At 32.6% G+C, this 15,333-nt stretch overlaps 1 protein-coding gene across 3 annotated transcripts in view; it reads right to left on the bottom strand.

The window, feature by feature from the left end:
* Positions 1-786: 786 nt before the first annotated feature.
* The window catches only part of LOC106459034, a 30,252-nt gene continuing 15,705 nt past the window's right edge, over positions 787-15,333 (bottom strand). Inside the window, exon 4 of one of the 3 annotated variants that reach the window (XM_022385411.1) lies at positions 787-1,216. In XM_022385411.1, coding sequence (XP_022241119.1) covers positions 1,205-1,216 — 12 coding nt within the window. In that variant the 3' untranslated portion in view covers positions 787-1,204. Of the gene's footprint in view, positions 1,217-5,259; positions 7,491-15,333 lie in introns of those variants that run through there. The other 2 variants (XM_022385408.1, XM_022385409.1) reach the window with 2 other exon arrangements.

Here is a 15,333-nt window from a genome sequence, read left to right as displayed (position 1 = left end):
GAGACACCCCGCGAGGAGTGCAGTCAAAACCGGTCATACCTGAACACAATCTCGGCGATTTCCCTTCAGAATAAGAACGACCAACACACTTTTAACACTTTAATTAGCTTAAAATTCCCTAAAAGTTCACGGTTGAGTTTTTTAAAAATAAATAACGATTATTGACTGGCATTACAAAAAACGAACTTGTAAAATACAAAACTGTGTGTGTGTGTGTGTGTGTGTGTGTGTGTTCTGATACATTAAGTCCAAATTAAAATAAGCCTCTTAGCATAAATTACCCATCATTCCCTGGTTTATGTGAAGGGCTAGGGTACCCTCGTCAAACATGCACAATATAAATGTTATTTACGCAAACAAATATAATCGTTTATTTTCATTCTACAAGTATTTACAAAAAAAAATAAAAGTTTAACTCAGCCTTTCAGGACATCTGCAATAAAATAAACAAACGTTAAATTACATATTCTATATAATTAACAATTGCGCCGTATTTTTTGTTATCAGTACCAGACAGTTTCTTCCAAATTGATATAAATGTTCAGCTACCAAGGCCCATAAAGAAGACAAAACTGATTTTAAACTAACACCGTTGTTATCGTTATTATTTAATAGTCTAGTTGATTTTAGTGTTACCACGTGGTACCACTAAAGGGAACTGCGTGTATTACTTAACTATGCTGTGGTTAATCAGCCTCATCTAGGTAAAAATTAATAAAATCAGACCTCAATTTTTACACTTCCCCAACTCGCTGCTCTTCTGGTTCAAGAATGTTAAACACGAAGTGCAGTGAACAACTTTTAATACCAAATACATTTTACATTATTTCATGAACAACATACATGTGCTTTACAGCAAGAGATCATTGAAAGTTACTTAAAAAAATAAAAAAAAACCGTCTACGATTATATATTTGTGCATGTGAGCGGCCATTTAACCGGTTACATCCTCCCGTTGTCAAAAGTTAATGACATCAACGTTTCTTGACGAGAAACGCAGCCACTCTTGTCGTACGTCATCGCCAACGACATCACTGTCTTTATACAATGTCCTCACACTATCACTCTTCCTAAATACTAATATGCACATTATGTTTATGTAACAAAAGACCACGGCGAATAAAGGATACTAGAAAGTAGGTCAACAAAATATACCAGTCTTCTGCTGTCCACGAACACCGGTTGGCTAACTTACCAGGCCACGTCACACTCTAATCTGCAAATAGAACAGACGGGGAAAGCGGAATATTTACATGCTAACACTAATCAACAGAGTAAAATAAACAAAAATGTAAAAACGAAAAACATGCTTATAACCACACAATACCGATTATATGTATTAAAACACACGTAATAGCATGCATGAAATCAAACAAGATATGAAAGCAACTAAAAAAAAAAGGCAAATGCAAAAACATCATAATAAGTAACTTAATAATAATAATAGACGTAAAACATAACCCTAGTTTAGGGATCGGCAACGCTTCAAAGAAGAGCCATTTTTTGTTTTTCTCTAAGACCAAGACATTTCGAGAGCCGCAATATGCCCTAACGGTCTAAGGAAGAACGAGAAAAAAAAGGTTCCTAGTGGGACAGCGGTAAGTCTTCGGATTTATAACGCTGAAATCGGATTAGGGGTTCGATTCCCCTTACGTAGATTTTCATTGTCTAGCTAAGACATCTTAGGAAGCTAGAACGTTAACAGCACGACTCTATTCTAAAGAAATAATTACAAATGGTGAGATTAAATTTTTAACACCCATTGTGCCTGAAAGATTCTCAACTTTCTTCACATTAAGAGTAAACCCTGATTAAAGAGCCGCAGGTTGCCGACCCCTGCCCTAGTGAATGATAAAAGCTGTAAACCCTTCTTTCATTACAAGATCCCTGAGCTCGGTGACTTTTTCTCTGTCAAATTCATACTCCAAGTTGAACCGGTGATTTCTAAAAAAATAACATGCATTTGCTTTAATGAAACCAATACTAGCGTCTAAAACGGTTTCTTTTCCAACACTGGCAGGCTGTCATTAAAACAAGCGTTGACTTAACAGCTATTTACCCATGCTTAACTGAAAAATAAAAGTCCGACATAATGTGGTCCCAATAATGTAATCTCAAAACCACTACTATAATTCGAGTACCTTTTCCAGATTTAATTGTTATTGAAGTACTTAACACCTCTCTTAACACTTTCAATGCAGCCGTTCTAATACAAAAACAGTAAATGAGTGTTAAATGTTGTAAAAAACTTAAATGCTGCTTAGAACCTTAGCTACTAAAAGCGATATTATGCAAGCCCTAGTCTTTAAAATTATCTTTGTAATTTAAATACTTTTTATCACATCAAGTGGTTGATCATAATGCAGTCACTCATTTGCTAGAAGGAGGAGCCTTTACATTCCTTGGAAAAGCACCGATGAAAAAGTAACAACCACGCGCGTTGCTCCATGCTCACTGTACTGCTACAAAGAGAATATAATCACGTGATCATTTCAACAAACAAATAGGTACTGCTAATACGTTCTGTCGATGTCTTCTAATTATAGTACTACAGTTTTTACTGTGGACAGCTGATACCAAAGTACAACTTAAGTTAAACAAAGATAAACTTGTTACCGCCATCTACATCAGGGATATATATATATATAACTATTACCTAATAAGATCGTACAAGACTATTAAAAACATTATGTTTTGGGGAACTACATTTCTTATAATAGAAATCTGCAGAAGCCACAAGACGTTGGAAAATATAAGAAAAATACTGCTAATTTCAGGCATCATGGAAAGTGTTTCGAGATGCTCCCTTGCTGTTTCGTGAGTTGTTTGGGGGTCACTGACTCTTCCGTAGGCAAGTAACAGCTTCTAAAGAAAGAGGAACTCAGACCCATGACTAACAAATAATAATGTCTTATTATGCCACTTCTTTTAAAACACTTGTGTTGACTGTGCAGGCTCTTATCAGAAATATCACATAAATGGCATATATCGTTGTCTCAGCTTAGTGCTAGAATATCCTATGTGTAATCACGACTTTTAACAATATTAAAAATACTCAAGGCTATAGGCGACGTCCAAAAAAAAAAAAAGTCCAAATCCTTAAAACCTTATAGTGGAAACATCTTTTTAAAAGTACTAGGATTTGTAAAATTTGCCAATGATGTAATATTTCAAATACTATAGTATTCTAATAGTGTCACTAAGAAAAAGACTATGATACATCTTTGGTAATCCATCTTTTTAAGTCCTGGGATCGAATACTCCGCACGCCAAGTGATCTCTAACATACGAGTTAAACACGGGATAACACTGTACCTGTTCCTAATGGCGCAATTTTTAACGAACTATACAAAATATTTAATTAAACGAATATTTATTAATCACATTGATCTAATCAATCTTTAAACATGCAAAAACTAAGGGTTTGCTATATGTACAATACTTTCGTGTATAACAGTTTAATAAATCTTGTGATATCGGCAATTAAGACCCTACTTCGATGTGAACAATCCCAATATTCGTTGGTAAAAGAGTAGCCCAAGAGTTGGCGGTGGGTGGTGATGACTAGCTGCCTTCTCTCTAATCTTACACTGCTAAATTAGGGACGGCTAGCGCAGGTAGCCCTCGTGTAGCTTTGCGCGAAATTCAAAAACAAACAAATTGATGTAATGTACGTCTATTCTAGTTTCTACCTTCCTTAAAAAATAGAAAACAAGTAATCGTATAAAATACCATGAAAAACCACAAGAAAAAATAAATAACCTCAAAATATTAAATAAATGAAAATATCTAATAGTCGTAAAAGTATTTTAGAAACCACCATATTTATCGTCCGAGTAGTGCAACATATTAATAAAATAGTAGGTTATAAAAATATAACCGACAATAATTTTATTGTCCTGTTGTTTAATTAATGTGCAATTGATAATCTATATTTATAATCCTGATTCGATTAAGAAATAATAAAACTTCGTTTTTAAATAAATCATAACAACACACTGTTAAGTTTATCGACAGGTACAAGTAGGTAAGACATCGTAGTGAAATCTCGTCAACTGCGAGAGCTGCCACCCTCCTGTATCATGCATCTTTTAATTATATATTCCCTGAAGTACAGCCCGTCTTTTACTTCCTTCTATCACTTAATATGCGTGCATCAAATAAATATTTAATATATTTTCAGTGTTTTTCTTTTACTTTATTTGGTGGGATCAACTTTTATTCCAAGTTCTTATTTTTTTTTCTTCGGGTTAAGTTGCATTATAGAAAAACAGCGGGATGTTAAGTCACTTCGACTATTATAGAACTATGTACAGCTCTGACGTGTCATTCTTATCCCCTCTGACATACTTCAATAATCACTGAATTTTGAAATATGACAACTTATACTGTGTAAGGTATATTTAGAGCCTAACTTATGGGTTTTACAAGTAGCACAAAAGCAATTAAAACTCTATGGTTGTACTGTCTACGTTGTATACATCGCAATGATCGAACCCCTAATTTTAGTGCTTTAAAACTCTCTGCCTACATTGATATTAATACTTTTTAACCTTAAGAATTTTCTCCAAACTATGCTACGAATTGTAGCAAGGATGACCAGAAATTCCGGCTCTTGGCATATTGTCTCGGTTCACGGTAGATCCTTTTGAGATACCTAAATGTCCGGTTTCAATTTTTGTCAGTAATCCGAAATCGTTTAATTAACAATAGTAAATTAACAGATACAAAATTTGGAACTGAGTAGAGAAATTATTACACTTCTCGGAATAGCGAAGCGTATAGTTTTTGCTGCTTTCCGTGAATTTGGCTGTAAGGCACCTAGGTTTTAGCAGAGGACATGATGCCATTATAGCATTGTCACCGAGCTCGTGATTTTGCACTCGCCAAAACAGAGAGAGACAGTTGCATGCAAATTGTACAAGCTTTTCACAGCCGGGCTCAAAACTCAAATCGTGAAGCACTTATTTAAAGAAGGGTGAACAGGAATGACAGTTGCTCAGAATTTTGCGATAAATTCATGGCAAATTACAATTTTCTCTAAAAAAGTGGGGGGAAAAGTCCCAGTTTTAATATTTGAAACTCTGTGTCTCGATTTTATGATTTCAGCATCTGGTCACCCTATTTGTAAAAGATTGAAAAAATAAATTGATCAATAGTTACAGATAAGCCATGTTCCCAAAGTAAAACAAAACAAATCAAGTATCATAATTTATTTTTAAGAATATCCAATTACAACAATTCGTAAATATTAATAACATACCTGTAAACTCTATCTAGTTTTTTTTATAAGTATCTTCACTATATTTGTATTTTCTACCAAAAATCGACAATTTCATAGAGAACCGCCAATTATAAATCAAATTATTACAGTAACCAACGAGTAGTTATTTCTTGTGGATATTTGACTGATATATTCCAATTGTACTGTTTAGGTATTTGACGGCTCGAATTACTGGCTACATAGCTAAGGTAGTATTTGAATTGAAGTAAACGCGGGAATTGACCAAAATGGGACTATTTTTAATAACCGTATATGTCGAGGCAACATCTTTCTCACTTATAGAAAACAAATAAATGTTGGCAGATATGTTTCAACGTAAGGTAGGTTTACACTACATCAACATGTTGGAGATGGGGACCAACAAAACATTCTGGTAGAATCGTGTTCATGTTAAAGTACATATTTGTAAAATAAAAACACTTTTTTTGCGCCTCAGTAGCTGTCACGAATTCGTTAAATGAACTTCTTACTTGCAGCGTAACTTGTATTGTCATTTTAAATGAGTCACAGAAGAGAAAAAGTCGAAGGAGACAAGTACGAAACTTTTTGTAGAACACGTGGTGAATTTGGGTCGTTGATGAACGATCTTACAAGTGCATCTTCATCTTCCACCTTATTTCGGTTTCTAAGATCTGCAGAACTTACGTACCACAGCCCTAATCTTCAATAAAATTATTCAAGTAATTAAATGATTGATTGACGTGACCACTCTACACTGCGAAACAATGTCAACTCCAAAGAAGTACATAGGACGACAACTGTGTGTGTTGCGTGGAGGTTCTACACTACCACTACTGCTGAGCATGCTTGACATTACCAATCATGTATTTCTTTTTCGACTCTCAGCGAAAACACAATTTATTTCTTAGCAAAAAAATTGCTAACATATTAGCCCAACATATTTTAGTGAAACATGAAAACATTATTAAAATTAAAACAATGCTGGGTCAACATACTGGCGTAGTGCAAGCCTAACTTTAGTCTCCATAAATTTTCAAAGGCACCGAAAATATGATAATATCTTTATTGACCTAAATTTCAATAGGTGCAATTTGAAATATATTGATTAATTCAAACTCGTTGAAGGTTGCAATTAAACTCAGTTAGCAAATGTATTTTAAAGGGGAATTTCTCCCCAAAAAACATAATAATTCACTCAATTGACTCGTTTTCGTTGCAATATTGTTTCAATTCACATCTTACAAGAAAAGAATGGAAACAATCCACGGTTCATGAACATAACTGACTCGGTGAACGTTATTTCTGGGGTCAGTAACACGAATGAACTGTGTGTGGCTACAGAGAAATGGTCCTTTAACCACATACTATACCATTATACAGGTACAGTCAAATATTTTGTAATAGTTTCAAACATTTTATATTGATGAGGAGGGGCACTATTTTATACAACGTATTTTAATAATTTGAAAAAAAAATCTCTTTTTGACGTCTGAAATGAGTAAAAGCATATTTCACGAACACTGCAATGCTGAGTTTCTAAAACTTCCAAAACGAACTTTCACACGTAATCCGTGTAAACGTGTCAAAAAGTTAGTATAGTACATTTAGGCTCGTTAAATCAACTCTCTCTTAATACCCTAACTTTTCAATTACTGAAAGCTTTTGGAAATCTTTCGTTCCCAGTTCTGCAATCTCGTAATGAATGTTAGTTTGCCCGACCTTACCCACATGAGAACGAAAACCCTCCCACGCTGAACTGCATGTATGAATCAACTTCTATAATAGTATAACAAAGTAAAAACATCCAGTATTCTTTTCTCAATTAAAATAACCCTAACTATTATTCTTAAAACTTCTGGTATTTCTTTCTGTTTTTGTAAGACTATCATTTTATTTATTTTTTATTAATGTTCAACGTTTTTAACTTAATAGTTACGTTTTGCTTTTTCTCCAAGACAGTGTGTTTTCAACACTGTTTGAAACAAATTAACAAACGTATAGATAAGAAAATCTTGTCTGTCCACACAAATACTGCCGTCTCATTATATCTCACAAGTTCCGTAAGCTAAAAGGATTCCACGACCATTGATCAACTCCATAGGCTCCAGTGTCAAGGCATTGTTCACTAGGTCAGGCGCCACATGTTCAATATGGCTGCAAACGATTAAAACCTTTAGGCCTCACGTCTCGTCACTATGGCAACGAGATGATGCAAGACGAAGAGAAGGGTTCGAGTTGCGAGACGCTGCAAAGTAAAGAATATAACACACATCAAAACCGCCGTTCTCCGAGTTAATAGAGAAAAATCAATATTTGAATTCAACGATCATGACGGAAAGTGGTCTACGAATCATCATCGAGACTATAAAAGTTACACACTACAGCAGAATGTTCAATCGTGTGCCACAGGTGGAAATTTGAACACGATAATTATTGGTTATCCGGGCAGCGCCATATATCTTTGTAATACATATCCGCCAATAACTCTGAGCATGTTAGTAACACCTGACATTTTCACTCTCAGGGTCTCGGCTCGACCTTTTCTAACCGTAGTTTTACTTTGAGTTAGTATACGTAGGCAAGCTAACTCGGGATACACGATAACGGAAAATTGTCCGCCTACTACCTGAGCGAACGTGATTACTGACGTCAAAACCGTCTCCTTCTGCACTAGGTATACACACTTACATGAAAGAATGAATGACGTCATACAGTTTTTTTCTTGAGAACAAGGCAGCTGCAGGTCGAGCATGAATGGAATATCAGACGGTCAATGTCTTATCTAACAAGTATGGAATATGAGAAGGTCAATGTCTTTAGTTATCTAATTAATAATCACTTAAAACAATTTATTGATCGCCACCGGTTTCTAAACATGTTAAACAAACATGAAATCATCAGCTAATATATAACTTTCATGTTAATGACCGTTAAAAATAATTATTTTAATGTGACACAAATAATTAAAACCAAACTATGTCATCAACGACTCAATATAACTAAATAAGCATGTTACAACCAAATGATGGTAATACATTATTTCTATAATTTCTTGTAAATCTTTTATCAACATACGTACATGTACAACACTGTGTATCCGTTCTATAAGCTAATCAAAATAATGCGATTATTTCAAACACGATCTACCTTCAGTTAGTAACGTATGCTACAGTAAGTCTGGCTAAAATGTTGATCAATAATCGCCGAAATAAAAAGTAATTGGAAGTTTCGAATATTGATAATTTGTTTTGTTACATTTCCTGTACCGTAGACTCAACTTACAAGGATAAAATCTGACAGTAGAAGCAGTAATATTATTCAATGATGACAGTTTTCTCACGGATTATTGTACATGCTATGTGAAAAACTGTTTATGTATTAAATGTCAGATTGATTAATTCTGATAGTTTGAATTGGGGTCAATCATCATTATAGGTCAGCCAATATATTTTCTATCTAACGGCAATATTAGGCACACTAATGGGTCAATGATTTATGAGCCATAATGAAAGAATTAGCACAAAGGACCACAATTGGTGTTGATGTTTTCAATCTTAACGACATGTTACACAACCATAGACTAAACGAACAGAGAGAGCCATCCTTAATTCGTAGAACTGCTGAAGAAGGTGGTGGGTGGAGAGCAACCAGTCAGTATCACCTACTACCTTGCATTAACTCTTAAAATAAATATTGGGGTTCACTGACAGACACAGTTATAATGCTCTCACAGCTGAAAAGAAGGATAATATTCAGTGGCATATCATGGCTCAAACCTTGGATCCTCTGCTTCACTGCCTAATGTGCTACCCACTAAGATATACTCTGACCATAAGAATGATAAGAAAACGAGATTCAGTGTGACACTCGCCATGTATGTAATTTATCGTTTATACTACATGTGTAAATGTTCATACAAAAAGCTAATAATTATACCAAATTTTATGAAACTATACTGAAATATACCAGTTGAACATGCACAAAGGTTGTTCATAAACGAAAAAATAAAAATAAACAAATGAACCAAATCAGAGAATATATTGTATTTTGAGTTTCTTTCTTCTTTCCAACATTTACAACTGTACACCACAATTCTAATTCTAGGCAACCGGTCTCAAAACTTCTAGGGTATATACATTAGTCTAAAATACACAGACAACTTTTTCAGTTTTCTTTATTTTAGATTTTATGGGAGGGGGGTCAAAGGTCAAACATTAGAAAATATATTTTGGCCTGCAGTTCTTTTATATTTCCATCAATCCAAATGAGACTCGGCATAAAGATGCCTTGCAACAATCCCCATAGACTAAAGTGGACAGATTTAGGATTTGTCCCTTATGATTTTACAGGGGTAAAATGTAAAAGCAACTGGCAAAGTTATGGCTTTTGGTCTGCTATTCCTTTAAAGTTGGACCATTATATATATATGACCTTATGCAATGATACTTTGCAAGATTGCCTACAGATTGAAACGCATACATTTTGATTTTAGTGCCTTTCTTACAATGCAATTTTACAGGGGTCAGAGGTTAAAATATTTCACACAATTAAGGTTTTTGGCTTACTATTTCTCTATAATTTGGCCAACCTAAATGAAATTTTGCACAAGTATACCTTGCAAGATCCCCAACAAAAGACATATCTGGGATTTGTGCCTCTGTGTTTTACAAGGTCCAAAATAATAAAAAAATAATACAAAGACTAGAGTTTTTTCAACCTCTTATTTCTTTTTATCCTTTTAACCAATTCAAATGAGATTTGGCATGGATATACCTTGAGACAATCTCTAGATATTATAACAGACTGATATTGGATTTGTACCTTTCACTTCATAGGGATCAATGGCCAAAATATTTCACAGAATTGAGGTTTTTGACCTGCCTTTACCCCCCCTCCTCCCATCTCTCTCTCCATCCATATATATCCAAAAATTATAGTTTTTCTTTGTGAACAAATCTATTTATACAGAAACAAACTGTTCTATGTATTACAAAGTCACAATTTAGTATACTCCATAAGTTTCATGTTTACAGCATGTTGAGTGTCTATCCCTCTGAAAAATACAAGACAGTTTATGCCTTGAATACACTTCTCTCTTGTAGCCTACTGTATTCTGAGAATATTATCAAATGTGGTGGATGTTAACCGGATATTTTGCATGAAAAATTACAGAATACAATAAAATTATTTTCATTAAATTCCAATATCAAAGTACAGTTTTTGGACAATTTATTGAAGTTAATAGACAGATAATTAAATTTCTTTAAAGTTATGTACAATGTGGGAAAAACTTTCACAGAGGTGAACATAATAGCAGGTAGATGAACATTTCCCCTTGTGTATAGTACTACATAACACACTTTTAAGTTGCATCTTGACAACCAACACCGAACAAGACATTTTTATAATTTCTAAATCCAAATATTTACTCCCAGTTAGATATAATCAAGCAAATCCCACATAGTGCAAAAAAACTGTTTATTACTACTTAAATAAACGACCTTTACAAGTAAACTAATTATTATTCTACATAGGCAATAAAAATACATTTCTAAAACCATAATACATGGAAATGTAACATACATTAGTTGCAATACACTTCACTTATTAAATACATGTAGTATGACCAGTGTATTCCAACATGTCATGGATCAAACTATCTAGTCATCTATACATCTAAACAGATACTTATTTACCTATTTTAATCACCAACATCATATTGAATAATGAATTAAAGCCTACAAATGAATTCCCTCACCAAAATGTCTAGGTCAAAAGCACACAAATCATTCTTTCTAAACGTTATTTCTCTGACCTTTCTGAACACAATCTCAGTTTCTCCAAGGAACTCAATATTCTGTCTTAAGATCAGCTATTAAGTTACCTTCTTATACAAGAATTATAGGATTACATATTAAAGCTACTTTCTCTTTGTCAGATGAAAGATCTTTATTAAGTATTACAATAAACACAAAAATGTTTTCTTAAAGAACTTACAAATAGGACTGATTTTAAAACTAAATAAATTCTGCATTTAGTCCTTTTTTTTTGTAAGCAACTTGTAATTTATGTAATTTATATTATTCTAAATTAATTATGTTTTTTCTCTATATTTTAGTTTATTTTAATATAATTATGTATTAAACTTTATTGAATTATCATATTTTATAAATTGTATATTTTATGTTATGTAATTTATATATATACACATTTTTTTTTCTATATACTCTTTTATTTCAGGTAATTGTAATTATACATTGAATCCTTTTGTTTTTGCTGAAATTTGTTTTTTATGTTACTAATTACTTAATGTTTACATATAAATCGTAACCATTAATTTATTTTTGGGGGTTAAAATTTTAAGTCAACCATTAATTCACTGATTTATTTAAATTTCAATAGGATTGTGGAACAATAAACTTGTGGTGGAAAAGGCCATCGGACCAGAGACACAAACTCAGATTAAATAAACAATTTTATGATCTGCAAGGGGAAGAAAATGATTTGCACGCAGTTCAATCTCCAGTATACTTCTGATAATCCTCTTGCCCAAGACTCAGAGTTATCTACTCCAACCATGCTCTTCCACATTTCATCTTTCCTCACTTTAACTCACCCATACATCCACCCCCAGTTTTTTTTTCTTTTTTTACATATTTCAGAAAACAACTCTCCCAGTTCTCAGTTATGGATGCATTTCAACAATATTTCATCTGAACAAACTTAGCCAATTTGACCTGATAAAAATCTGCACCAGCAGCTCAAGCACTTCCAGACAAATGTTGTGCACAGAAGTTTCCAATCAAGTACAGTATTTTTTTTTTCATCAACCTTCTCTTAAACAAAATTTTCATTTTCAGTAGGTCACCAAATTCAAAGTATATGACTTTTTATTATTATTATTAAATTATGAAAGTTACTGGTTTTAAACATTTTTTTTTGTATCAGTCACTTAATTTTTACCAATAACTTAATAAAAATATTACTTTTCTTCCTTTATGCTGATATTTTTTTGTTTATAAGAAATAGCACTAATGTACATATTAATCAATAACTTAACCTAATAGCAGTTACTATATACTCCTTAAAAACGTTTCTGAATTATAATATCAATGTCTACATCAGTCAGAGTTTTTGTTGAAATATGCACATATACAGATTACATTCTGTAAATAGTTAGCGATATCAAAAGAACACTTAATATGCATGTATTTTTTTTTAAATATCAGCTTCTTGTCACTCAACATTTCTCTTAATATGAATGTTTATTAAAAAATTCTTCAAATATTGCTTTTATATGTTTTTGTACACTTCAGTATACTTGTCCATTGGTCTATGATTTCATGAAACTATTTGTACATCACTCAACATCATTCACCAACAAATTTTGTGCTATTCAAAATTCATTCTACCTTGCACTCCTTTTCAGTGCACTTATCTAACCCAATAAGAAGTCAGTTCAGTACACACATTTTCCTTGGTGTGTCGTGTTTCTGGTTTCTTTTCTTGAACTCGGGTACAAGTCAGCTTTATAGAAACATTTCTCATCTATCTACTAGTGTAATATTAGACCAACAACATTTAATACTTTCAGCCATTCCAAAGTTTCTTTGTCCTCCAGTTTACCCTCTTATGCCTATCCATGATGTGATCAGGCTAAGGCATATTTAACTAGCCAAACACTTCTTATATCACTATTAACCTGTGAAAAAAAGCTATCAATTTATATAACTTTTTGTACATGTATTTAGTTTTACTTTGTAAAACTGCACTAATTCTATGAAACTCACAAAAGAGGCAAATAGAGTAATTTACATAAACAGAATACAATCAATATATTCTAAATATAATGTTTCCAACTTAAATGATTGTTAAATGCTACTTGATCATGTCTAGTTTAACTATGAAAGCATATTTATTTTCTGTGAGTAATTACAAGTCGTATAGCATTTACTATTTGTAATCACACAAACAAAAATTCAGACTTCTTAGAAGTTGAGATAAAGAAAAATTCTGTCTAGAAACAATTGTCAGGGTAATCAATCTTTTCAATACTTGGGTGCAAGATTCTTAAAGGGTACGAAGACACAGAACAAAGTAAGAATCATTTGTTTAGTTTACAAGGTACTGAAAAAGATTCTTTTAATTGATCTAATGATGGGGGTGGGGTGGGGTTTCATTTAGGTCTTTAAGAACCAGAGATTTTCTTTGGTAATTTTTCCTATAAACCCAACTACTTTCTGCCATAAATCTTCAGTTGTTCTTTAAAATAGAAGAAAAAGGCATTCTTTATTAAAATCTAGTTAATTTTAAACATTATGTGGATATGAATTACATGAATATGTACAGTGCTTGAAATCAGTCAGTACTTACCAGTACACAGTACTAGCACTTCTATATTCCAAAGAGTTGCATACCAACACATCTCATCATAGCCAGAAATATGTATCTAATTGTTCCTTTTATACCACTTTTATGTGTACTAGCACTTTTTGCAATTTCAAGCAATGCCTTGGTAAAATAGATATCTGCAATAATGACCCAAAGAACTCCTACAGATGCTTATATACAAACGTTTCAGTTTAAGAAAACTACCTTTTTCATGCAATAAAAAGAAAATTAAAATAAACAACTTTTAAATGTTTTGTAAATGATAAATATCCCATTTGGGTACATGGGCTTCAACTTATGGCACATCAGGTCTTTTACTTTTTTTTTCGTTTTGCTAGAAGTTGGTATAGTGAAACATTTTTGAGGATTAGTCTCTAGGCCAACAAAAACTATTTTGAAAGTGATAATCATTCATAAAGATAATGAACTTAACACTAAAACATTACATAATATAAAATACCAGCAACCTTAACATATCTGTTTCTCATTTACTGTAAAACTAAGTTGTTGGCAAAGCATTCTCAGAGTTTTTATTATGTGTGCAGTTCTTACCTTTTATATACATTTTTTTTAATTGATTATGTTAGCGAATGCTTTAATTAAACTTTCTTCATTATTAGTAAGCAATATTCCACCTCTGGAGCTAAGCTGTCCTGTGATGATTACATCAAGTATTACAATAAAAGATTAATAAATTATTTTATTAAACATTTACATTTCTTATACATCTGGTGATGCAAACTGATGATGTTTTCACTTTTTAGTAAAACCTACTAACCCTGTATAAATGCATTAAACAATAGCTAAGATATTTAAGGCTATAGTTTAATACATCCTTCCAACAAATATATTTCTATTGTTCTTGATCTTTCAGCATAATAAAAAAGCTGTTTGTGTCCTTTTTATCAAAATGGTTTCCCTTGATCTGGAATTTTCTTCACTTAAAATTCAAAGTTTTATTTTCTAATGCAACTATCCACATCTATACACAAACCAAAATAAAACAAGGAACTTCTAAAATATTATATTGAAACCACAATCAACGTTTATCAAGAAGTAATATTTACTTTTCATGAAGTCTTGATGTTCCAGCTTACAGTAGAACTACATGTACTGTATTCAGCAAGAGAGGGAGGGGGGGGGGGTGGGTCTTGATCTAGAAAATGTTCTAATGCCAAAATATTGAACTGTGAAATCTTTATAAGCCAAAAGCCAAATGCAGTGGTAAAGAATACATCACGTTAGTTGATCTTTGGCTCTACTCCATTTCTAAAAACAGCAGGAGCCAAATTTTAACATCTGAGCAGTACTTGAATGAATACTGCTACTAAGCAGTTAGTATTGTAGTCTGCTACACTAGCATCATACAAGTTGTTTACAGGTTAAAGAAATATTAACTGCACACTCCATGTTCCTCTGGATAAAATGACTGAGAATACATAGAACACTTCAAACTTACTGACATTGAATCTAGTTAGATGTATACACGGATATAAGACACCTATTCTATGTTTAGAAGAATTGAATATCATTTCTTGTTTTTACTTCATAGACTTAAAATGGTTCAAGAAAATATTCACTTTAGAAAATCATGAAAACATCCAAATTTAAGTATGTACAAGTTTTTTGGATCTGAAAATTAGTAATATGTATCATAGATACATCAAACTCTGGATCCTGCAAGAATGAATGCCATG

The sequence above is a fragment of the Limulus polyphemus genome, unplaced genomic scaffold (assembly GCF_000517525.1).
Source record: "Limulus polyphemus unplaced genomic scaffold, Limulus_polyphemus-2.1.2 Scaffold549, whole genome shotgun sequence".
NCBI lineage: Eukaryota > Metazoa > Arthropoda > Merostomata > Xiphosura > Limulidae > Limulus > Limulus polyphemus.
Note: the sequence above shows the minus strand (reverse complement) of the source record. Positions and strands in the feature narration are given on the sequence as shown.